The following is a 27347-nucleotide window of genomic DNA, read 5'->3' as shown; positions in this document are numbered from 1 at the left end:
CAATATAAGCACCAACATTATCATTCATGGTTACTATCATTACAAACGTACCGCTATCTGGTAATATCTTGCAATATTTTCCATGCTGCTTTGAAGCTTGTGCCCAAGTCCTTGAGTTAACCATGAGTCCCAAGGCATTTTTACAAAGAACCTTTACGAGTCCTCCAAAATCTTTCACTTTCAAGTGTAATCAAGCCCTATTGTGAGGTAACAGTGGCTGGGGCTCTACCTTCCTGAGAAACACTTCATTCTTTTTTTTTTCATGACTGATTGAAGAAAACTAATTGCCTAGTTTCATGATAAGAGGTCTGGTTGTCAAGTCTGGCAAGTTGGTATGCCAAGATAATAAGTTGGTAAGTCAAGATTCCAAGTTGGTCAGGCTAGATTTGGTCTGTGATCCCAAGTTGGTCAGGAAAGGTCATCACTTGGACTGGCAAGATCCCCAGTTGGTCAGGCAAGATCCAAAGTTGGTCAAAGTGATCCTAAGTTAGTCAAGAAAGATTCCAAATTGTTCAGGCCAGATACCAAGCTATTCACGATCATCGGGGTGATGTAAAGAGGACAAGTTGGTAATGTTAGATTGGTCAAAGGGATCCTTAGTAAGTCAAACGAGATTTCAAATTGGTCAGGAAAGATCCGAAGCTGGTCAGGAAAGATCCAAAGTTGGACAAAGGGATCCTAAGTTAGTCAAGGCAGATTCTAAATTGGTCAGCCCAGGTACCAAGCTGGTCAGGCAAGTTCCCAAACTTTGTACGGCAAAATCCCAAATTGGTTAGGCAAGATTCCCGGTTGGTGAGACATGTACCCACGTTGGTTCGGTAAAAGCTCCAGGTGGTCAGGCAAGATACCAAGTTGGTCAAGGCAACATTCCCAATCGGTCGCTCTAAACTTACCGACAAGGACATCGACCACAGCCGGTAAGCCCTCCTCCTGGCCCTCCTCATCAGGGGGCGTGTCCCTGCCCTCCTCCTGCTCCCCTAGGAACTTGATGGGGTAGAAGTGGCGCCATTCGTTCAGAATCCGTCGACTGACCGAGTGGTTTGCCTTGTAGGATTGACCCGTCAGTACGCCACTCAGACCATATGGGGTGAGAATGACTGTACAGCAACAGGGGAAAAAAATTGAACATTTAGTCAAAATGTCATAAGATTTACACTGTTTGTGACCGGCTCTCAGCTGATCTGTGACTTTTCTGGGTCAGGAAATGAATCTCTCTGATGTTCTTTACCCTTGGGAGGGGGTGGGGAGAGAAGGGCGGGGGGGGGGGGGGGGGGGGGGAGGGGGGGGGGAGGGGGGGGGGGAGGGGGGGTACCTTGAAAGCTAGTAGCAGTTCCCTGAGCCAGGGTCAACAGATCTAGCAACAGTCAACAGACCCGCTAATGGATTGAGAGGGGTGGGGAATTGGGGAGGGGGGAATGGGGGAAGGAGGTGGTGCAATAGAGTTGGGGAAGGGGGAGGGGTACCTTCAATGCCAATGGTTGATCCCTGAGCCAGAGCTAGGTGATCCCACGAGAGTCGACAGACCTGCTTTAGGAACGAGGGGAATGGCTGGGAGAGGATTAACTTGAAAGCCAATGTTTGATCCCTGAGCCAAGGCCAGGTGATCCAACGAGTCGACAGACCTGCTTTAGGAACGAGGGGAATGGGTGGGGGAGGATAACCTTGAAAGCCAGTGGCAGACCCCTGAGCCAGAGCTAGGTGATCCAGTGACAAGTCAACAGACCTGCTTTAGGAACGAGGGGAATGGGTGGGGGAGGATTACCTTGAAAGACAGTGGCAGACCCCTGAGCCAGAGCCAGGTGATCCAATGACAGTCGACAGACCTGCTTAGGAACGAGGGGAATGAGTGGGGAAGGAATACCTTGAAAGCCAGTGGCAGATCTCTGAGCCAGAGCCAGGTGATCCAACGACAGTCGACAGACCTGCTTAGGAACGAGGGGAATGGGTGGGGAGGATTACCTTGAAAGCCAGTGGCAGATCCCTGAGCCAGGGCCAGGTGATCCAGTGAGTCGACAGACCTGCTCTAGGAATGAGGGGAATGGTTGGGGAGGATTACCTTGAAAGCTAGTGGCAGATCCCTGAGCCAGGGCCAGGTGATCCAGTGAGTCGACAGACCTGCTCTAGGAATGAGGGGAATGGTTGGGGGAGGATTACCTTGAAAGCCAGTGGCAGATCCCTGAGCCAGAGCCAGGTGATCCAGTGAGTCGACAGACCTGCTTTAGGAACGAGGGGAATGGTTGGGGGAGGATTACCTTGAAAGCCAGTGGCAGATCCCTGAGCCAGGGCCAGGTGATCCAGTGAGTCGACAGACCTGCTCTAGGAATGAGGGGAATGGTTGGGGAGGATTACCTTGAAAGCTAGTGGCAGACCCCTGAGCCAGAGCCAGGTGATCCAGTGAGTCGACAGACCTGCTTTAGGAACGAGGGGAATGGTTGGGGGAGGATTACCTTGAAAGCCAGTGGCAGATCCCTGAGCCAGGGCCAGGTGATCCAGTGAGTCGACAGACCTGCTCTAGGAACGAGGGGAATGGTTGGGGAGGATTACCTTGAAAGCCACTGGCAGATCCCTGAGCCAGAGCCAGGTGATCCAACGACACTCGACAGACCTGCTTTAGGAACAAGGGGAATGGGTGGGGAGGATTACCTTGAAAGCCACTGGCAGATCCCTGAGCCAGAGCCAGATGATCCAGTGACAATCGACAGACGGGCTGGTGGAGTGACACCTCCACATTGGCGCACACCGTGCTCTCACCGTGAAGGAAGAAACTGAAGGCAAAGGACAAGTGGTCGCTGCAGAGAAGGAAAACGAAAAATACAAAAAAAAAAATTATTATTATTTGTTTATCTGTGATATTTATAAATCTCACAACATTGAGAGCATTTTAGGGTGAACTTGTTTCATACAGTCAATGTTAGACTGAAGGTATTCTCTTTAAATCAAGCGAGAATGGGTGAAGCACATTTTCCAACGTGCACAAATTTTCATTTTATTTCTATAAAAAAAGTGTATTTCACTGTCTATCAGAATTCCATAGATTTGATGAGGCTGCAGTTTCGTTGTTGAAAGACTTCGTAAAAAGAAACAGTAGAAACCAATTCAGTTCATATGGAATTTTTTTTTTAACAAAGAACAAATATAAACAGATGATAAATTGTGCAACTGTACACACTATCGTGAATGCATATGACACCTGGCGGATTTACCTGACAAGATTTGACACAATATCATTCAGATAATATGCACTGTAAATTCAGTGCCATTTCACAGTGCACGATGACGCCACACAAGAGCGTGTTAAAGCATTCAGCGCGTGTACGGCGGAATCAATCCCGCCCGATGTTTAATGCATGAGCTTGTGTACTTAGGGATCTGTCATGAATATTCATAGCCCACAACTTCATTATTTGATTCGGTGGGGGGGAGGGGGGGGGGGATAAGGAGGAGTGCGGCATGCCATATTAGCAGGTCCCTCCCGGGCTTGTGAATGTTTGCCTAATCAATGACATGCGAATGCACAAAAAGCACTGCTGACAGGTCTTTTGCCTTTGAACACGCCAAAGGAAAATCCCGCAACCTTCAAAACTGACGTCGGGATCTCTTGGGGGAGTTGCATCAATTAGATTTCTCAACCCAAAGGACGGTATAGGATTTCACCCCAAATGGCAAGACATTTTCTAAGACAGAGAGAGAGAGAGGGGGGGGGGGGGGGTGAAGAGGAAGATGGACCGAACCGTACATATTAATTATGATGTTGACCAGGGGGGGGGGGGGGGGGGGGGGCCTTGGCTTTTCATTACAAGTCCTTCCGTCTTCTTGCACGAAGGACAACAGTCTCCGTCAAAAGAGACTTTTAAGATAATCAAAGACATCTCTTGTTTCCATGGTAACCACAAAGGTCTAAAATCCCGACGGCTTAGCAGGGCAACCTTGGCAAAACCCGCTGATGTAAAGATTTTTTAAATGTCGCCAGCTTAAATCAAATCATAGAGGTGGTTATTAACGCGAGTCTCAGTAACTTCTCAGAATCTGCCTGTGAACATCTTTTTTTTGGGGGGGGGAGGTTTTCAATTAAAGAGCTGCAACTGCTGAGTTTCTGTAATAATATGAATACAGTGTCATAATGTTTCTTATTAACTCTTGACTGAGTGACATGCCTTCAAAAACAATTTTAAAAAAATATAACAACTTTTCTGGAACATAATCAGATGATTTTGTGTCACTTTATATTTTATTACATGTAATTTGAAGTAGAGACATAAGAAGGAACACAAGGTTTCGGGTTCGCTCAAATATTTGGGGCTAATATTTCACCAGCAGGTATCCCACCTGATTTGGCCCCTGTACAAACACCGACACCTCACCCTCCCCCTTGGCTCAGGATTGCCGGCCCAGCAGATTTCCTCACATCCAAACGTGTATTCATTTCACAGGCCATATGCCCTAACTACCCTAAAAATGCACAGAACACTTGGATTGCCCTGCAGACATACGCACGCAGGCACGCACACCACTAGATCTGATCAGGCCAAACCGTGCCGCACATTGCACTGTACACATGATCCCTTATTAACGCGGAGTGAAATTTCCATTGGTAAATAGATGTGCAGGGAGCCGGGGACAATCCAGTGTCACCCCCCCCTGCAAGGAGCCGGTAACCGGACACTTCTCTCCACCTCGGCCTGACTCTTGGGCTTGACCTGCATGTCACTGAGGAGCCGCTGGTACCCTGCAACACTTTTTGGTCTCTCACTGGGGGGTGGTACTGACATACCCGTCCTGGGTTACCAACGTGAGGGGTCAGTGCATTTGAATGAAATGAATAACGACTTCATTCAGAGAGCTGTAAAATGCTGTTTTCACATGTGACATAGTGTGACAATGTGAACTGGCCCTGAACGGTGGCAAACGCTGTGTGCACAGAGGCCATGTTTTGCTTTTTCACCGGTCTTCCTACGGTACGACCATAATATCGTCAAATCAAATTACCACGCACTGATCGTATGGCAGTCATGCAGACTGCGAGCATGTTGACAATTAGCAGGACTTTCCAGTCCGTATGAAAATCCGATACAAAGAACATTCTAATGATATTTCCACAAAGACTTCTGGGAAAACCTTGGCACAGTGTTGATCTAATATGGAATCAAGAGTTTATTCATGTTTTTACACACACACACAAATCTTATAAAAAAATGATAATCTGTACATAAATAGGCATCAGGTTTGTTAACAGCTCGGCTGCAGGAATAGAATAATATTGATCTGTTGAAATATGTAAAAAAAAAAAAAAAAAAAAATATAACCAACAGATTGCTCATAATACATGTCTACTTGCACCCACATATGGGCACATGTTGGAGTCCAGCAGTATAGATGCAATCATTATAATGCAAGCGCCCATCCATGCATGACCGCACAGTAGACCAATAAAATACACATCAAAGGACTGCTGACTTGCCCCATTCTGTTGATGTTTGCCTCGGTCTCATATGCAAATAAGTGCATCATCAGCCAGACTATAGAATGCTGCACATGTGCTGGGTGTATGGTACAATGGAGCCCAATGGCTTAGCCATTGAGGTTTGATCTGCCAAAATGTCTAGAGGGATTATTTGGTGCTAAGATTATTGGGCATTATATGTACATGTATATATTTGAACATGTGTAGAAACGTGAAGAGCACTGTACTTTGGAGGCGAGATCGCCTGAAATAATTTGATTGCCCCAAATTATATAGTACATTCAATGTGCATTTCAGAGTTTGGAAAAATGATTTTTTTTTTTCAGATTTCTGCAGATACATGTAAATATCTTGTTGCATTGTTTCATATTTTCATGTACATTTTTTGTACATGTGCACAGAGTATTTCAATTCAAATACTGGTTCAAACCACCATGCAACAAGCAGTAACAAATAACCTGTTACGCATTTAGTCATCATAAAAATATACATTTCCAAGCATATTTAACCATCAGAACATATTTTTTTTTATTGTGGAAGAAAGGAATATGGTACTGTACATACAATTCCCAATAGGAAACTGCCATAAAATTTCACACACCTCCAGCGGTTCTTCTTGAAGAAAAAGGCAATCATAATATTGAGTTTCAGCAACAGCAGAGCTACCGGTATTAAAAAAAGGGCAGGAATATAAAACTTGATGACATCATATAATGACCAATTACATGTATTGCTTTCAAGTCGACACTGGAAATGTGCAGGCATGGTTTTGTTTAAGGAGCCTGTTTTGCATAATAACCCATGTACACATGTAGCACTGTAACTGGACTGAATTGTGAAGTGCTGGACTCATTTGTAAATGTACGTGTACAGTACATGTATACTAAATGTACATGTATACTCTACTTACATGTACATGTACTAGTACATGTACATGTACATGTGCGAAAACTAACCATGTACATGTACATGTACGTAAACTAACCATGTACATGTACATGTACATTGTGTACATGTACACGTGTATGTACATTTGTGCACTGCCACTGTGCTAATTTACTTCGACAAGTGCCTGGGCTGCGAACCAATGACACTTGATCCACTCCTCAGTGTAACTACATCCCTTTTCAGAAGGATCAGAAATAAGAATCCTGTTGAAGCGTGTACCTTTATGGGAACTGAAACTGAAGCATGTACAGTGCAATTCATTATCAAATGATAGCAACTTAGAACAAAAAATTATAAAAAAACAAAACAAAAAACAGTCAAGTATTGTGTATAATACCACATACAAAATTTTGGGCAATATTAAATGGTAGGCCTACATGTATGTGAGCAATATTTCACTCACAGCCAAAAAATTAAAAAAATTCAAGCTCACAATGATACATATTTTATTCATGCTTATGAATAAATGAAACATTTGCTTGCCTTGAATAAAATATTAATTCATAGATATCGATATTGATATCAAGAAAACCCTTGTTAGAGGTATCCTTTTTTTTTTTTTAATTTGATGCAAATGAAATTTGAATCAAAATATAGGCCTATGATTCTGTACACAAATGTTGGGGTGGGGTATTTTGCATGAAATCAATGAAATTATATGCACAGTTGTACCACTGTCAGTTTTCAGAAGACAGACCATTCCATCACAATTCACAAACTGTTTAGCATAATTTGGAATTTCTGAATGCTTAAACAACCAAAAAAACCTTTCAGTACAAATACAGCATAATGTACACTACCGGTACGCTACTGCCTAAATGTACACCCTGCTTGTAAATACATCTGCATAAACATGTACTCTTTTTTTTTTTTTCTTCCCTTTTTTTTCTTCTCCATTTTGGGAGAGAAGAGGGATGCAATTTGTAATATTCTCCAGCGCCGATCTTGTCGGCACGGCGACGGCAACTGCCTATCAGATGTCCTCTGCTTAATCATGCATGATCAGAAACCGGCCCTCGCACTACCACGTAGGAAGATGCGCCATGTGCGTACGTCAATATAATACCCACGCGCTGTGCTGGGGCCGTAGTGCACAAGGTCAGTGGCGTTAATGTATTACCAGGGCAATTCATCAGTCAAGCTCGGCCGATTGTATGGAGAGGGGGGGGGGGGGGGGGCGGGGCGGGAATGAATATTAAGTCGTATCAGTGGAGAAAATAATGCGGTAATCAGCGCGCATGAAAATATTTCACTCGGTGATTGGGACGTGCAAATTGTGATTATTCAATTCTCCAATATTGTATTTGATAAACTGGTTTCTGGTCGGTCAATTCTGTCTTTTCATGTGGCTTCAATTAAGGTGCATGATGTGATTATGTGTGCACGCATGCATTACCCTTTAAATACGGGGCGAGTCACTCATTGCACAGACTGCAAAATAGGTTAAATGGTTTACGTGAAATTGCATGTCTATAAGATAAATTTACATAAATTAATTGTGAACACAAAAATTGTAATTGTGTAATTTCCGTGTTCACAAATGCAAGCTTCAACAGATGTGGATGCAGATTTTCAACTTTTTTGTCCAAACCCAAAATTCATTTCTGAGGCTCTAATGGACATTTGGGTTTTTATTTCAAATGCCTTTGTGCCGAGTCAAAGTACTTTTGCAATATTAGAACTGAGATGTACATGTAATAGACAATTAGAATGGAAATGCATTAAGACAAATGCAGAATTCAGTTTGGGCTCCACTTTACATATTTTTACTGTGTGGCGCTGTAGGGCAAAACAAATTGAAATTCAATCTTGTCATTTCCAAGAAACTGAGCACGTTGTGCACATATTCACTAAATGTTCATCACAAGAACATTTACGACCAATAAAAAAGAACATGCTCATGATTTTTTTTTTTCAGCGAAAGAGTACAGCATGTTTTCAATTTTGTTTTGATTTCCGCAAAAGGAAACCACACATGTTACGTTTCAATGGTGTAGCTCAAAAGCCAATATGTTACACATGCACATGCACATGTACATGTACACATACATTTGCGAGTGTACAAATATTTGTTGTTGGAATGTATCAATACTTCAGGGATCATTTACTGGGTAAATATCCGGTGAAAAATACCAACTGTCAGAAGACGTCTGGTGAACAAGATATATACAGGCCCATCGGTGAGGACAAGCGGGGTACCAGCGCGTGTCTGCAAGCATGGATTGATTTACTGCCTTGTTTACCCTGGCAGATTGTTGTCTGGGTACCGGTTAACCAGCATTTTATTTAGATGGATATTTATATGCATGTTTTGTTGTTTAAATACAATAGAATTTTGCTCCCATTTTTTTAACGGACATGTTAAAGCTAGTGTGGTATTCTAACTACGCAGGCGCAGCCGCACACACCAAGTTTTGATGATCTTCTCTTTTAGGATCTAGACAATCTTTTGCCTTTATCAAACGGGGTTGAATTGCTTCTTAAATGTTCGTACTATCATCTGCAATTTTTCTGCAATCTTTTTTTTCATTTGAAACAAAACAAAATTGCTCAAAATCTGAAGAAGGCTGCATAACAACTAGCTTGTTGAATTTCAGCTCAGTGGATACTGGATACTGAACATTTTGGGGAAAAAAAACAGAGAAAACATACCAGTGTGCACAAATTTTAGGTCTCGTAACTGGATTCTATTGCCAATGCACATTAAAAAAAAAACATTTTCCTGAACCATCCTCGCTGATTGTTTTCTTCCGAATGATATCACTTTCAGGGGGAATAGTTTCACAGGGTATTTCGTACCAGTCCTATCTTCACTTTGAGCAAGGATTTTCTCGTTAAATATATAGGTAAATGTATGTATCCGGGTGATTGCAAATGTTCCTACGTGCCTTTCAGTTACATATATAGTTCCAATCCACCCCCCCCCCCCCACCCCCCCCCCCCCAATACAATAACAAAAATTTAAACATTAAGGAATGTGCCTTGTTACTTGTAACGCTGCAAATTATGTGTATCCAATTGTTTCTGACTACATGAAAACAGGGCAGATTGCACACATGCATGATTGAAATCTGAGCTGCTTTTAATTTTCACTGCCTCAGTTGAATAATGTCCATGAAGCAAAAAAAAAAGAAAAAGAAGGAAGTCTGGCATCAAAAACTTGATGACTTTATAATGGCACAAGTTCCAGGAACACGACGAAAAGCAAATTTGATACCAGGAATCTAGTAGGCTTGGATTGAGTTCTTACTTAAACGAGTCAGGAGAAGCAGGGAGGCTGTCGTAGGGCCGAACAAACCACTTGCCAAGGTGGACATAGTTGTGACTCAACAAGCACCTGCAACAATAACAAAAAAATAGGGGGGAAAATCATAAACGAGTGAACATTGATTTGGTTAGCTGGAAAAATTAAGTATGAACTGACTGTCACGACATTTATTGAAGGGTGAGGTTATTATTGAACAACATTTAAATGAAACCAATGTTCCTGTGTTCTTCTATTAACCCTAACTCCCTTGGCATTTGTGCTAGGATGCAACCTCAATCCTGCAAAATCCTCCAACTGCCTCTGTGTAAAAATTGCATACAGCCTCAATCCTGCAAAATCCTCCGTTAGGCCAATTTCTTGAGTGTGGTCCATGGAGGGGTGACCTACTGCCTCAATCCTGCAAAAATCCTCTGGCAATCACTGTCAGTATGTTGAGGCAGAGCCAGTGACATCCTGGAGCAGTGCGGAGGATTTCAAGTATAATCTAGGCCTACCGGTACATGTACCGGGTAAATGTATACACGACTGAGCATAACCAAAAGTGCATCCCCCAAAATCAACAACATACTTTTGCCATGTAGCCTCAACCCTGCAAAGGGGATTTTGGAGGATTTGGGCACGTTAGGGTAAAAAAAAAAAACGCTTCCTATTCAGCGTGTTGTCACTGAACCATGTCCACTGAACTGCCTCAGTTTCCTCTGTCACTATTCAGTCAATTCCACACCAACCTGTTGAACTTGAGCGATTGGCCTATGACCTCACGCTAAGCTACACAGGTCAGGGGAAGACACTGATGACAACTACGCCTCAACAGCTGCCGACATTTTTTTATACAATATTCACTGATGACAAGTGCACACTTCACCTGAGTGAGACATGTACATGTGTCTTAAAGATGTGCATGAAGAGGCCTACTGTCTGTGCTCTTTTCAAGTTTAACCCTAAAAATAGATGTTGTTATTAATTGTTAATCACTTTCGAATGGGACGCTGAATGAGAAACGATCGGCCCGCATTTTTATCCCACATAATTACTTGCCAAACTTTACAACCCAGCAATATTTCAGTTCTCGTAGGGTATTCTGGTAGGGTCTACTTGCAGATCTGTTTGTGTGCAAAACAGCAACTCAAATAAGGGGTTTTCGTTTGGTTAAAATAAAACGTACAAGTTAATTTTAATTTGGAGAAGAAAAAAAACTTGATTGAGCATGGCAGCACATCTTTAATTAATGCGGAACTGCGGCTAAAAATAACAGCTGCCTACATGTCACTCAGCTGTGTAAATTAATAAATTGCTCCAATGTCCTCACTGTGCTGCGCCAGTGATTTGAAAATCACTGCATCAGCTACGGTGTGAAACTGCTATATGAACATCATAAACATGCCAGGGCCTTGAGAAATGTTGATTCAGGTCAAATATTTCAAGCATGTTCGTGAAACATGGTTATCTTGGCGTCATGCACATAAATCTGTGCACATACACACTTGTCGTGAATAGCTTAGCATTTCACTGAGAAGACAAGAACAATAAAGACAAAATGGAAAACAAATGTGCTTTGACAAAATCAGGAGGGGCCATTTCTGTTACGAAAATAGCATTCAATTGTTTTTGAATGTCCGTGCCTTCACAAATCTAGAAATCACTGTCTGGGGAAAAACTCTAGTGACATTTTCCACCGGTTTTCTCTGAGCCGCGGGGAACTGAGCTAGCTGCCAAAGTTGACATTTTAGCTCAAGAAACCTTCCGAGGGATGGGTGCATAATTCATGACGTGTGTGAGTATACATGTATATATGCAATGGCGCGGTGTTAAGTAATCTCTTAACGCTATACGGCGGCGTGCGTGGTTACTACAATGTACACATAAATCAAACGGCAGACCGGGCTCTCGGTGCACGCGTGTACAGGCCGCCGGGGGGCGATCTGTCTTATAGATGCAAACGCTGTGTGAAATCTCAGGATTGCGTACTACCGAGAATGCACGCAGGATTTCTCCTAAGGAGATTCCGACTAAACTGCAGGGATTTGCCACTAATGCACGGCGCAAAAGAAAGCTGCGGCATGATGTTCGTGGGAATGACAGACGTGTTTATCTCATAGCTCATCCATTTCAATCTGGAGTTATCTAAAATAAAGTTGACATTTCTTTGTTTTGTTCTATTTTGTTTTATATAGGGTGGTTTGTTTTGCTGCAAAAATTGATTAAGTAGTTTTAAAGAATTAACAGATATTTTCCTTGTATTCTTATAAACAGACGGTGAATTACTGTCAGACATTGGAGGTTTGTTGCACGTAAGTCACACCTACTGAATGTACATGTATTGTCATATTTTATCCTCCCAAAAAATGGTTGCGCTTGGGCCGAATTTTGTCTTCAAGTGCATTTGTAGTTAATAAAGGAATTTTTCACTTTGCAAGTGACTGCCCAGATTTGTCCGAACAGCTTTTCTGTCTTATTTCCCCCTCTGTTCTTCATGCCTATTCACTGACTAGTGCACATTATGGACGAGACCCTTCAGAATTCATTATAAAACTTTCATTCGTTCAGCAAAGGGAAGGGAATCAGCCAAGCGCAATAATGGAAAGGGCGGTCCGTGGTTTTCTATGTGTTTCTTCTTCTTTTTTAAAGATTGACAATTTTGCGGGATTTGAGTTTGAAATTGAAAATACATGTCTGTGTAATTACAATGCGCCAAGGTGTAAAACGTAATGTGTAAAACATCTTCATGTAGTTTCATTTGTGTGTATCTTATTGTCGTCCCTTGTTGTGTTGTACTTAAGTGTACCGGTACAGTTGAGTGCTCCCTGCCTTCATAAAGCAGGAATGACTGGCTGTGATTGTTATGAAACCTGGTATAGCTGTGCTTTGACTGTAGGAGATTGATAAGCCAGTTGTGCCTACCAGTCACCCGTTTTTGTCCGTTGATGGAATTTGACTGTCACAGTGCTTACAACTTACAAGAAATATGACCAGACGGTTGGTGACTACACGTAGCCTGTGTAAAAGGCATGGCAGGGGAACAGGATTGACTTTTCGACTGTCTGTGACTGATCAACAAAAGGAGGGTTAAATGTGGATCAGGCACATTATAAATTGTCCATATAATTAAAACTGCACGGCTTATAGAGCATTTTGTGACACGTGGGTTCTCTGCAGGGGTGGGCTCTTTAGACTGTGTGTGGAGTTTGTGTTCAATGGACCTGAACGCAAAAAAACAATCATTCTGCCCAGACAATTTTTGCATCCTTCCTTGAAAATGCCCTGTCACAAGGGATCACTCTCTACAGTTGGTCTGTACAGATAATAATTTTAGAACAAAATTACTTTTTTTTTTTTTTTTGAATGTTCGTTTGGATTTTTGTTGCGGTTGCAATAAAGTATTGCAAGGGTATTTGCAGAATGTCTTTTCTGGGCCTATATGCATGTAGAAAGGGTTAAAACGCCCGCCTCCTTCATTTTCTTACAAAGGCCGGACAATACACTTCTTACTTTGTTTGCTCGGCCTAAAAGTGGGTTTTTCTTTTGTCTTTAAAAAACTATTACCTACGCTGGACAGAGAATTATTTTCAATTCTTTTGTTGTTTTATTGTCTGCTGATGTCTGCTATACAGCTTAGGGTGAACAGAAAGTATCAAATTTAAATAAGTTACCAAGCACTCCGGTAAAAAGTGGCCTAGCCCAATCCCCCCCCCCCCCACCTCTCCCTGAAGATATCCCAAGACCTTATTCCTCCCCCCCCCCCCCCCCCCCCCCCCCCGCATTCCCCCCTCCCGCCTCCCCTTCCCTGGATCATACAGTGGTTCTTGGTTCTGGTACTTACCGCTCAATGAGGTTGTGTAAGGACTTGAAGAGTAGAGTACGACACTCATACGATAGACCGTTATCCCAGGTACCCTCATCCACTTCTGCAGGACAGAAAAACGGAAAGACATTTTTTTTTTTAATTAATCCTATTTTTGTAATTATATCAAAATTAAATACATGTCAATTTTACAACACTGAAGTAAAATAAGCATTCCACAGATGAGACTTAGGGAACACTTGGTCCGGAAGACCTTGGAGTGGCGGCACAGTTTGCTTGAAAATTTATATCGACTAAAAAAAAATTACTTTCCAAAGCTGTCAAGCAACTGGATTCCCTTTTCAACCTGCTCAAGTTTCCTGGCAAACTACTTTTCCCTCATTTTTTTTTTCCCGTAAATTATTTATTCAGTTTAACCTTTATTTAATTTGCAACATTTTAATTCAAGGATTGTCACGCCAGTAATTATTAATATTTTAAATGAAACCGCTGGTCCTAACCTAAAACAAGTCTTCAGGCCGCTCATTTTCATAATTTCTGCTAGAAAAAAAACCTGATACCCTTGAAATTCTCCCCAGTCCCCACCCAACCACGTCCCATCCAATGAGACATCTTCAACAAGCACTCACGACTGTCAATAACAAGACTCTGAACTTGGCTCTTTCCAAATCAATGTACATGTGTACCACACATAGCCAATCCATTCCCAATTTTAAAACCAAGTGCACATACACGTAGCAACAGACAAAACAAGTGAATATTTGCAAGGAGACTTAACATTCAGTTTAACCCTTCTTATATTATTTTTTACATTTTGTCGCAGCACAGCAAGGGACAGCCTTCTGCCGGAATGAAGCGAATCATAATTAATCTACCTTGACCCACATGCACACATTACGTCTGTTTGTACGCCTGGGCAAAATAAATTGGGCTCACGACAGGTGCGCAATGTGCCAAAGGAATACATGTCAAGGTACATTGGGAAATTGAGAGGAACAGACATTGATAGATCATAAATTCTGAGAGAACACTGATGCACTATGTACATGTACATTGTACATTTGTACATGTAACTGTCATTTAGATTCATTGTTTTTCCATGTATACCGGTACGTAGGAATTCATTTTTGAAGTTCTGTACATTATAATAATGTTAACCCTAACCCACCTCACTCCTCCAAAATCCTCCTGGCGGTTTTGGAGGATTCTAGAGGATTGAGGATGAATGGTGATTGAATCAAATGAGGATTTTGGAGGATTGAGGATGAATGGTGAATGAAGCACAAGAGGATTTTGGAGGATTGAGGATGAATGGTGAATGAAGCACAAGAGGATTTTGGAGGATTGAGGATGAATGCATTTTGAGGCAGGACTGTCTGATGATTTTGAAGGATTTGGCGTTGGTTATCCTTCATTTAAACACGAGTGCAAAGTTTTGGGATGAGGAGGATTTTGGAGGATTGAGGATGAATGCATTTTGAGGCAGGACTGTCTGACAATTTTGAAAAATTTAGGCAGAGTTGAAAAATTTTGGAGGATTTTCGGATGGTTGTAAGCAACAAGGGCCTAGGGGGTTAGGGTTAATACCAAGTTGATAATAATGAGATACAATTGAGATGTAGTGTGGTACAATTTAGGGTGGAAGATCGATTTGGCATTTCCACATACTGTACATGTATCAAACTTAAGTCAAGTCTAAGTAATTACAGGGCCCAACGTTGCGTTCCTGGCAGAAACTTTCTCAAAGGGCAAAATCATTAGTTAATTAATTAAGTAACTAGCACCTGACCTACACTGTAATACATTGTATTTGTACCCTGATGAATCCACATGATTCCACAAACCATGCACTGCTTTGGTGGTGTGGCGCAGTACAGGGACTAATGATACGGAACATAAAGTCACACATTAGTTAACATACACACCTCAATCTTTAGCTAATTCTGTTAGATTTACATGTACGTACATATAAATCCATGTTTATCAGTAAATTACATCTTTACATACGTCAGGTGACTACAGGTCACATGATCACATTTCCTGATAGTCAAATGACAGCGCTAAGGGAGAAATTTAATTGGATCAGAAATACGGCCAATGTAATCGTCCCCGGAGGCACTGCAACGGTTCAACAACCATTATTCCTCCAGCGCTACGGCACAATTTCATGATGTGGCTCAGCAGCAAACGATGTTTAAGACGTTTAAGCAAAATTATGCGCAAAGAAAAAAAAACCAAGCATAATAAATCACACTTCACAGTCGTAAGCTGGTTATCTGTTTTGTAGATCAGCAAACTGTGTTGTATGGTCAACAAAATTATGTGATGCTCAATAAAGTTGTCCCATGATGACATTTACATATGGATGAAATTGATACACAAATGTAAGAAAAAAATCACCCCTAAGCAACAGCCCCTTTTTAACAAAGGATGAACATGTACATGATGTGCATTTTGTAACCCGAGCAAGGCCATGTCGAAAACACGTGTTAATCAACTCTACCTAATAGTACCTATGGATAGTTACAGTACTTTGTATGAATGTAAATACTGAAGCTTTAGCTGCGGAATGGCCAAAGAAACGTTCACTACAATATTCAGTATTGTCAATAAAATGTTAAACCTTGTTGAACGTTTCTTGATGGAGCATAATTTTATAACGGAGCATATTTTTATGACAGCGCATAATTTTATGACAGAGCAGATACTATGAGGGAGCATAAGGGCAGAACTACAGCAAAAGGTTTCACATGCCCACAGAACACGCACTGCACTCCAAATTGATTTTTCAATTCATCACCCATACTCCCACAATAATCACATTAAAACGCCTAAAGCACAGCAGAATTCCTATAGCATCCTCCACATGCCAATTTACCAAAACCCGCCAGTTTTTTTTTTTTCCTTCAGCACACTTGTACTTTGGATTTGTTTGCATTGTGGAAACAAACTGGGCTAACCGGTGCCCGGCAAGCTAAAATGAATTCATGCATTTTCTGCCGTGGTACCGGCGACTGTGGAAGTGGAACCGAGCGGAACACGTGCATGCACACACATGAATGTAAGGCTATTGTGAATCTGTCTGGAGATGTGGGGATGGTGATCGTTAATAACAAAGCCAGACCCCAGCACTTTGGGGGTCGCGACCCACATACTAACTCCAAAATCGGCCACATGGGATGGCCACATGGTCTTCTTCATCTCCGAGGGGACCCACATGTGCCAGTTCCCGGCACAAAGCTTAGATTACAGTCCCAAAGACTATTTTTTCCCAATAAAAAAGAAAGAAAAAATATGAGTAAACAAGCCTCTCCTCCTTTGGCGTTTCAACAGTGAATAATTATATATCAGCCGGGATCTTTGTGAGAAAATTGCGTAGTTTTAGCAGCTGGCAATAAATGATGTAGACACTTTGGGACAAGCGCTTGCATGAGTGAGACATCTCTGGACAATAGATCCGACGCCTCGTTGCAAAGTGAGGGATTCATTAACCCATTATGGTGTTCACCATTTACTGGAATCAAAGAATAAAAAGTCCTTTGTCCACAAAAATAAAGGGATGACCTTAAAAATTTCAATTAGGTCCGGGGATGAAAGCTCACTTATTTTCCGTAATTTGATATATGGACATGAGATTAGACATACTAATATTTCAAAATTAAAGTGGGAATTTGAAAAGAAAAATGAATGCACCAACATGAATTGATGTGAATCATTACCTACATGCAACTGAAGTTATGACTAGATATTTTTTTTACTGACATTTGAACCTACCAGTACAGTATGTCAAAATAAAATCCGAGTCAGGGAACCGGATACCTAACTGAAAAAAACATGGGTAACAGGGTACCCGTTTAAGAAACCCAACCCAACCCAAGTTGGTGTCCAGATTGTTCATAAGGTATGCTCCAAAATACTACCACATCGATGGGTCAATACAGCAAGATACAAGTGTGAACAGTGAGCCTTATGTACGTAGCTTTGCGGTATAAACTGCAACTTTTGCGAACGTCGTACACATGGATTTGTTTTGTTTCTCATTTAGCCTTGTTTTCATTTTGAGAATTTCCCACAAATGACCTTCAAAACCTTGCCTTCTAATTGTCTGACAAGTTACTGAGTAATTTGTAAAGTTGGTTACGGGTACCTGATCCCATAATCTGGAACCGGTTCCTGACATCAACGGTCGGGTACACGGCTCCGATTCACAGTCCTAGTTGAAACTTATCCCATCCCCCAACCCTAACTCCTAAAGGAGTTTTCAAAAGAATCATTATTGTGTGTATCTGAAAACTGACGGGTCAGATACTGTGTGCTATAGTTTCCATGTCAATCAAATCCCAAGCCTACAGGCTGCCTTTTTGGGTTTTTTTTTTTTTTTTTTTGCCTTGCTGCCACTTGGAATGGTCTCACAGACATTAGCATTTTCAAAGGAAACAATTACTAACTTACACCCCTTCAATGTCAAACGTCTGATCCCCAAAGTCCCTGTTAATCTTTGACAGCCTGAAGTTGAAGGCAGTCCCTAAGCCTGCCCCTGACCTTCCTTCTTCTGCTCCCCCCCCCCCCCCCCCAGTACACCTATGAATACCCCTCAGTCAACACTTGCCCTTTTAGAAGTGCCTTTTTCTGGTACAATGTTTCTGGCTGTAAATCCATGAATTCCTCCGCACTGCCTCAGCGGGGTTGACTACCAAACCAGTATTTGCCTAACCTCAGGGTCAACTGACCAACCAAAAAATATAAAGAAGAGAAAAACTCAAGAATGGCATTCCTGGTTGCCACAGTAACGTGACCAGAAGGTGTGCAACCAAATTGAACGAATACACCTGGAAAACACGAGTTGGACACATCATCAGTGTGGAATTCCACAAATTCTGCTGGTGTGTCTTACGGTCTTACAGTTACAGGCCAATTTGATCAATTAAAACAACTGAGTGAGGCAAGGCAATCTGAAGGACAAGTAATTCAGGAAAAACTGCAACACCTCTGCTCAAAACTTTGACTGATTATTGACCTGAAGCGTTAGGGCAGAGTTAAAGGGCAATGGTTTTGTATTTCCAAGATAGGCCTGAGTGACCTTTTGTGCATCCACTGTAACAAAAATGATAAAGTAACAACTTTAACATCAAGTACACCTGCAATACAGTGATACAACAGTAGGCAGGTGAACAAAATGGGCATACTGGTACATTCATTGTGAAAATGTCAGGGCGCGGATCCAGAGGGGGGGGGGGGGGGGGGGGGTTTGGGGGTAACCCCCCCCCCCCCCAGCTCTGTCTAAAAAAAAATTCTCATACAAATTCCTAAAAAATAAGTCCCCCCCCCCCAAAAAAAAATTATACTGGTCTAATGTCCGCCTGTTCAAAATACGGTACACCATTCTGTAATGAGTGTTAATAATCGTAGAATTTGAACGGCGCCCCCTTTTGAAATTGGTCCCGTCCCCCCCCCCCCAGCTCTGTCTAAAAATAAATTCTCATACAAATTCCTAAAAAATACGGTACACCATTCTGTAATGAGTGTTAATAATCGTCGAATTTGAACGGCGCCCCCTTTTGAAATTGGTCCCGTCCCCCCCCCTACGGTACACCATTCTGTAATGAGTGTTAATAATCGTCGAATTTGAACGGCGCCCCCTTTTGAAATTGGTCCCGCCCCCCCCCCCCCAGCTCTGTCTAAAAATAAATTCTCATACAAATTCCTAAAAAATACGGTACACCATTCTGTAATGAGTGTTAATAATCGTCGAATTTGAACGGCGCCCCCTTTTGAAATTGGTCCCGTCCCCCCCCCCCCCCCCAGCTCTGTCTAAAAAAAAATTCTCATACAAATTCCTAAAAAATAAGTCCCCCCCCCCCCCCCAAAAAATTATACTGGTCTAATGTCCGCCTGTTCAAAATACGGTACACCATTCTGTAATGAGTGTTAATAATCGTCGAATTTGAACGGCGCCCCCTTTTGAAATTGGTCCCGTCCCCCCCCCCCCCCCCCCCCCCCCCCTGTTTTTGATTTTACGGAGGCCAAGTGTCCGGACAAAAAAAAAGTGTGTACATTTTCAGATTTTTGGGCTGATGAAACCCCCCCCCCCCTGCGAAAATTCCTGGATCCGCCCCTGAATGTTCCTAAATGTACATATGTACATTCACTGTAAACGTACATGTAGTACACATGTATTGGTACAGAACATACAAATAATCTCCCTTTCACAGCTGAAAGGGATTTGTAGTATAGATTTACTACAGCGCATGTACATACTCATGTACAAACTCTATTGATTTAATAATTGCAAAACAAACATAATCCACAAACATCCAGTTTCTCAGAATCAAAGATCTTCACACTCCTTCTCAAGCTCAAGCAGGAACAATCTTGAAAAACAAAACTTGTTTTAAAATACAAAAAGAATACGTTCAATGTTTAAAAAGTAAACAAAAAAATTATATTGAGTGATCTGAAGTGATTCCAGCAAAGAGACATGCCCCTATAAAATAGCCTCCCTGGGGGAAAGACTTGAGCTTGGCCAGTCAAGTTGAGTGTTTACGGGGTAAGGGGAAGGTGTTTTTGCTGTTAAATTTAATAGGGTGGTATTAAAATGCACCCAGGTTGCTTAAAATGCCTGCAGTAAAACTAAATGGCTTCATGGATTGAAACATCAATGTTTCCACCATGGACCTTGAATACAAATCTTGATGATGGTTATTACATGTACAGTGTTGTAGCAAAACACATTCATGCATGCACACCAGGAAATTCTTCTGTCCTCTGATTTGATACAATGTCAAAGCATGCACAATCAATATTACCTGAACACACTGTATTACAATGTATTACATTTATAGACATTTTTATCTTATTTTGAAAAGTATACTGTTCAACTTTTTAAAATCAAACTTAAGCCTGTCACATACAAATGACTTTTTTGGGGTGAAAGATTTTTGTTTGTAGTTGTTGTTGAACAATATGCAGCCAGCGAGCCACATGGGCTACACATACATGTACAAACACGGTTGTGCACAATCAAATTCCAACTTTCCTTTCATCCACATTCAATGGCCATGAATCACAGCACAGACAATTATCTTGTCACTTTGTAATTAACACTTTCAACACAGATAGAGAAAGTTGAATTACACACAACATCTCAAATGATAATGATAAAAAAAAAACAGTCCTCTTGATGAGATGCCGTAGATGCGTAGACCTCTTTGCATATCATGAGCCCCCCCCCCCCCAGCCCGTTAATAATAATATATTCACCTGTAACTTGACACAGTGCTGTGGTATCAACTGTGAGAACCACGGGGGACCATGATTAGCGTAGCCCACGGAGTGGTTGAGGATTGAGAAAGGATTCTGATGAACACATGAAATGTATTTCATCAAGTACATGTATGCATTTCAACTTTAGAAGAAAAAATCCCTCTGTAGGTTCTTGCTTTCTTTCAAAGGCTTTATTAATTCAAAGATAAATCTGCAGCTGATTTACATGTAAGATATTAATTTGAATGCATTATTCAAATCAAGCTTTAACTTTGTCAATCATAAATTGTACATGTACTCACAAATACACAATCAATCTGATAATTAATTTGTATGAAGACCAGTACATCAATTTACACTGCAAATATATAAATAATTACTAAATTATATTTTCACAATCCAGAAAATTAGACCGTGCTGTGTTTATGCAACAGCAACCTTCTGGATAATTTAGGGAATTGTTTTTCCCCCAGATTATAAAAAGGATTGTTGTAATTATGAAGGGAAAACCGTTTCATTCCGAACTGGAAAAGCTTTCTCATTCCCCGACTCGAATCCTGCCACACTTTCACTTTTTATGCCATTCTATCTAATAATGCATGAATCTAATACATTTATGTGCATTCGGTTTCACAACCTCCGTATACGTGTATGCTGTACTGACCGTGTACACTCAGAGAGTTAAAATACTGTAGAAGTACTGGTACATGTACATCTTCAATATCCCAATGAAAAGGCATGCCTACGTACATGTAGTAATATCGCTGTTATATTACAGTCAATCTGTCTTGACAGCAGAGTTTAATCTCCCGCAAGCCTTTTTCTGATCCTTCGGGTTCTGTCATTATGCATAAAAATGCTTAGAGCCTGCACTGTCAATTTTTACTGTACATGCATGTAAATGTATGCTATAGGCTACATGTACATTGTACACTGTATGTATTTAATTTGGTAACAATCTCTGTGCACTCATCAATACGGGAAACTGGAATGAGTGAAAGTCTTAATTTTTAGCGTTACATAATTTTTTTCACAAACTTGTATCATAGTAAAAATTCATACAATGAATAGCTGACTGGTAATTGCTCAGATTTTACTTTGTGCCTGGAATACTATTCATTGTGATAGTCTCTACTTACAGTGCATGCTTCATGTGTCTTGAATCGATATCGTGCCATCCCATCTTGACCTGCTGCTGTCAGCTTACATACCGACAAACCATGTATAACCCCCAGCACAGTGCATGATGAGGACACCGTGACCCCCTTTTCCTGTGTGATATTCGAAGCCCCCGCATGAACAAGAACTTATCCAATAATAAAACGGGGAAACTCTGGCTGGTGCAGGGCTCTGATTTACTGGCATTCTTGCCATGCTTGAGAAATTCAACACATTCATCATGCCATCACGCTGGAAATTTACGTTACGCACTTGGTTCAACAACATCAAGTACACTGAAGATCATCTCTTCTTTTTTTCTTTTTTTGGAGCACAACTCATACATCTTGAGTGCATTGGACTTCTGCAGGACCTTTTAGAACTTATACAGGTACATCAACATGTAAAATAAGAAAAATAGCATTCGATAAAAGTACACTAATTAAACATTCATGCTGATTTGTTAACAATCTCTGTGTTCTTTTTCATTATTAAAGAGGTTGTGGAATGCTCGAAGATATTTCCGTCATTTTTCGGGTATATGTAGCCTAAGGTGTGATGAAATAAAAACGACTATTGTTTCTGTCATAAAATGAGTACAAAAGGTACTTTTGAGAGCTGTTTTTCAAGTCCTGTCATACCTGTGTCGACCCGAACGTGCAATTTGTGTAAAAGTCGTCGTTGCGGGCAGCAAACAAAACACAGTAAATCGCGACGTAATAAACAGGACTCCTGATGCAGAGTAGCATAAACGAGTCCTGTTTATTACGTCACGATTTACTGTGTTTTGTTTGCTGCCCGCAATGACGACTTTTACACAAATTGCACGTTCGGGTCGAAACAGGACCTGAAAAATAGCTCTCAAAAGTACCCTTTGTACTCATTTCATGACAGAAACAATAGTCGTTTATATTTCATCACACCTTAGGCTACATATACCCGAAAAATGACGGAAATGTCTTCGAGCATTCCACAACCTATTTAAATTATGAGTGCGCATATAATAAAGTCTGGGTTCATTCCAATTATGTACTCATCTTACACTGTTACTTGACTGAGTTAAATTTTGAGACTTGTTACCATATATATTCATGAAGTTTAGTACTGGGTTATTTTACAACTGATTTGCATTTTTATAACCAAACGCAGCAGGCATACCCACTGGCGCCAGCCACATTTTAATTCCTGTCAATAAAATTGGGTCTGTTTTCATGGCCACAATAAATACCAGCATGGATATTTTTTTAATGAGTCTTTTTACTGTTGGCAAATTCCTATTGGATCTAAATGATACGCCTATTGCTCAGATAAGCTTTTGGATCTATTAAAAAAAAATCTGCTAAAATTGGCAACAGCGGTTAAGAATTTATTGTGGCTGAAAGAGATTTGAAGGGGAAAAAATGCCACAAAAGTCATATTTGGATCATGAATAATTAACAGAGGTGTGAGTGACCACTGATAAAAATAGCTAAAAACAGCTGGAAAAGGTGTAAAAAAGCTGAACTTTGGAAATCTCCTATACTTTTGTACACAGCAAGTGAGGGAAAAAGCTGAAAAAAAGCTGAAATCCAAAACAAAAAAAAGCTGAAATCGCTTTAAAGCTGAGATTTCACACCCCTGAATTTAGTAACAGTACAAAAAGTTACACTGGAAAAATACAGTGGTTGGTGTATATTACATGTTGTACTGTGCATAATCAAAGCATTACAGACAATCCTGGAACGACTTCACTTCTGTCACGAAGGCCCCCTTCAATGGCATCTTTACATTGTAGCTTGTACAATGCTTTCGCCATTGAAGGGGGCCTAGCATGTACACGTACAGTAATTCATCTACGCACACAAACCTCAGGCTGACCCTTTCAGGTCATACAGGACTTGTCACCCTGGCTAACAAAGTTATGCCAGCCTGACGAGTGATTAATTGGGCAGTAAAACCAGTCAGGGGATGGGCAGTGCACTGTTGGCTACAACAGGTGGGCCAGACCATGCAGGCCCATGTGGGAATATTGTCCCAAATAGCTACTCTTGGCTTTGCGGGATTCTCTGAGGACCTGATTTTTGTTTAAAATTGTCTGGAAAGGGCAAGTCATTGGCAGAGCCATGTTTAAAAGAAGGGTCTGATTTTGTTTTGTGCACATAGAAGTACAACATTTGCTTTTGCTGTAATTTTCAGAAATGGATGGACTAGGGGGCTAGTATTTTATAGCAAATGTACTGACCTGTTTAAAGTTTTGTGTATAGATGCTTGAACAACCCAAAAAAATGCCATTGTTGTGGTCTGGTTCCGTGACCCTACTTCAGACAAAACGTGGCAATTTATTGAGGTCGGGGTCAGGGAACCAGACCAGCCGGCTTGCAGCCATTCACGGATGTGCAACTGATTGCAAACAAAATGTGGACTAACTAAATTTGGTAACCTGGAGGCAGTATTTGAAAGAAGGGAACTTTTTTTGTCAACGATGGTCGGCCAACCATTGTTGGAAATTGATACAAAAATTCCACTATTCTTGAAAATGACAGCACACCAGGTGCCATGATTTCACAGGATGCTTGTCACTATTATTCACTAATAGTCGAGTAAGATATTTGATAATAATTTGGTAGTTTTTTTATAATTTGTCAATATTGTATATGACCTTCAAATTTATAGAATGACCGACTTGTACACTGTACGTGTACATTTTGGCTATTTTAACCCTAACATACCTGATATCCATCAAAATCCACACCCCTGTCTCGGGGGATTTTGGCAGATTCAGGATACCTCCATATTGAAAAAGTTGGGGGATTATGATGGATTCGGGACATGAAGCCTAGCGGTACTGTAGTATTTTGATGGATTCAGGATACCTCCATATTGAGCAGTTGGGGGACTTTGATGGATTCAGGATCTCAACAGATTTACTCCTGGCTAACTGGTGGATTCTGATGGACTCACTGGCCACCAAAATGTTTTTGCATTGCAATTTTGATGGATTTTGGCTGATTCAGGATACTTTCTAGTAAATATACCCAAGGGGTTAGGGTTTATATAAGCTACTCAGCTCAAGAATCCAGGGTTTTCCCTGATAGCCTCAACAATGTACACATTTCTTAGAACAGACATTGTAAAGATCCAGGCTGACAAAGGATCTGGGGTCAAGGTCTATGTGTGCATGATAGAATGTTAGTACCAGGCCAATGGGCTTGTGTGCAAAAGTATGCACTGTCATAAGGCTGCACTGGAAATCTCAGAGTTCCTGTTCTGGGAAAGTTATTTCAAGGCCTTCACAAAACGTGCTAGACGAACATAAACCTGTCAACTTGCTGAAAAATGTTTCTAGGAACAAGATCTCCATGTGCTATGGTACCCTACATAGTGAACTTCATGTGGGTTTGGTCTTTTGAATTTGTGGGGGGAAAACTGTCAGGTCAAACATGAACATAAATAAATATTGCTTTTGAAATCAATCACGAACATAACTTTGCGTGGAATAATGCCTTGTTTACATAAACTTAAGGATCATTTTGAATTAATCTATGAACTGTTAGCATTTACGACGCTTATTTTGTACAACCAAGGAAATAAACATTCTTCACATTGCTTTAACTTTGTATCCCTGGCCCTATTCACACCGCCTTTATTCCACACACAAAATAATTTTAAACTGAATAGTACATGTATGTTGAAATTGATTGTAATTTCATGTAGGAGAAAAACCTATGATGGTAAGATGAAAATTACAAGCATCGAGTGCTCACAAACAAAACAAAACCCACAAAACAGACCGGGGAAAGCTGTTAACATCCTAGCCAACAATCTCATCATAAAACTCCACATGTGTAAAAAAAACACTCCTCAAAAAGCTATTCATTTATTCCAAATTATAACCATATTCCCACCAGTGTCTCCCCCTTGTCATCAAAGAATAGCCCAGAGGATAATAAATAGAGTCCACCCTGCCTACATCTCTCTCAGCCCCCCCCCCCCCCCCCCCTCCTCCTCCTCGTCACCTGTTCTTTGGCTTGGCTGATATTACGTGTAACCACGCACGCCGGTGGACGGCCGTTGCGTCCAGGCATTTATCCAGGGAATTGGATCGAAAATTAACCCAACTAGGCAGGTGGCGGTTTACAATAAAAAAAAAAAGTATTGATAATTACACAGGGGGAGAAGATGAGGAGGCGGTAGCTAGAGTACATGCCACACAGTGTGGTTGCAGCTTGAATGTTAACCAAGGGAATGGGCGACGACTATAAATAGCTCCCAGAATGGCATCTGATTTAGAGCTTGATCTTTGCGGGGGAGAAATGAGCAGCCTCATTACTGATTTAAGTAGATGGGTTTTTTTACTGGAAGGCTGATGCTCTATAGTAAATGAAAGATGAGGTACTGTAAGATGATTTTAATATCAGGGGCATGTGTTAGGAATCTTTTTGATTGTAAGAAAATTGAGAATTGAGAAAATTGCTGTCACAAAATGAGTTTCGTCGATGTGAATGTTTGCTTCAGATCAGAGATGCAGGTACTCATCCGACTACATAAAGCTTCATTGACAAACCATAATTTCTACCGTAACAGGCACTAAGAAAAGATTCACCACATTATAAATGACAGGGCAGCTCTGTACTTGCTGCAATCTATGTTTGTGTATCTGTTGCTACGCTTTCAAGGTTTGTATGGTGAAGTTAGCAATTAATTAAGATAAAGTGGGGCAACCGTCAACTTTATCTTATTGGTATCTGTTGCTCTCACTGTTTAGACCATCCAATTTGGGGCCAAAAATTGATTTATCAAATTTGTATAAAATATGGTAAAATTAACATGTTCATATTTTAATACTGGACAGGGATTTGAAGCTGCCACCTTATGGGCTCCATGCACAAGTACCCCCTCAACGGCCAGAAAAGGAGAGTTGGGGGAGACCTAGACTGGTTCCCCGTCCATCCACTGCGTATTTCGAATGATCCAAAGTTATTGGGGCGGGGATTAGTCTGGGGGCTGGAGACCATTGCAAACTAAATTCGAAAGTATTCGCGCGCTGACAACACTCAGGGCTCACGCTATGGCTTAGCTTTGTGCACATTCAGGATAAATAAGTCGTGCGTACCAGCACAGTTCGCACATGCGGTGTCTCGTCAAGGGGCTCTCAAAAGTGGTTACAAGGCGCCCTCTTTTGTTCGCGCACGGGGGCCATAGGGAAACAGTTCTCTAAACTGCTTTGCTCATTTGCCCGATTTAACTCCTTTCTATCAACTAGTTTTAGAGGTGAAAACGGGTAAGGCTAAACAAACTTTGAGCCCTTCGGTATAGTTCAACTTGGGCTGTTACTTATTTGTAGGTCCCATCCTTTACCCGTATGGATTGAGTTTTCACACCGAGTTTGGCAATAGTCCGGCTACGCGCACATGGGACTTCCTCAAAGTTGTCTACGTTTATACACTGCACTTGCGTGATTTTGACAG

The 27347-nt window shown here is 41.2% G+C and overlaps 1 protein-coding gene across 4 annotated transcripts in view; it reads right to left on the bottom strand.

Moving 5' to 3' along the window:
* LOC119730924 (mediator of RNA polymerase II transcription subunit 13-like) overlaps positions 1-27347 on the bottom strand; it is an 82810-nt gene that overhangs the window by 41738 nt on the left and 13725 nt on the right. For all 4 annotated transcript variants that reach the window (XM_038203990.1, XM_038203992.1, XM_038203991.1 and 1 more), the window contains exons 3-6: positions 13498-13582; positions 9660-9746; positions 2644-2789; positions 894-1097 (exon numbers count right to left, since the gene is read on the bottom strand). In XM_038203990.1, coding sequence (XP_038059918.1) covers positions 894-1097; positions 2644-2789; positions 9660-9746; positions 13498-13582 — 522 coding nt within the window. The remainder of the gene's footprint in view (positions 1-893; positions 1098-2643; positions 2790-9659; positions 9747-13497; positions 13583-27347) is intronic.

This window comes from Patiria miniata, unplaced genomic scaffold (genome assembly GCF_015706575.1).
Source record: "Patiria miniata isolate m_02_andy unplaced genomic scaffold, ASM1570657v1 HiC_scaffold_22, whole genome shotgun sequence".
Taxonomy (NCBI): Eukaryota; Metazoa; Echinodermata; class Asteroidea; order Valvatida; family Asterinidae; genus Patiria; species Patiria miniata.
The sequence above is the reverse complement of the archived record's forward strand: the minus strand, read 5'-3'. Positions and strand labels throughout refer to the sequence as shown.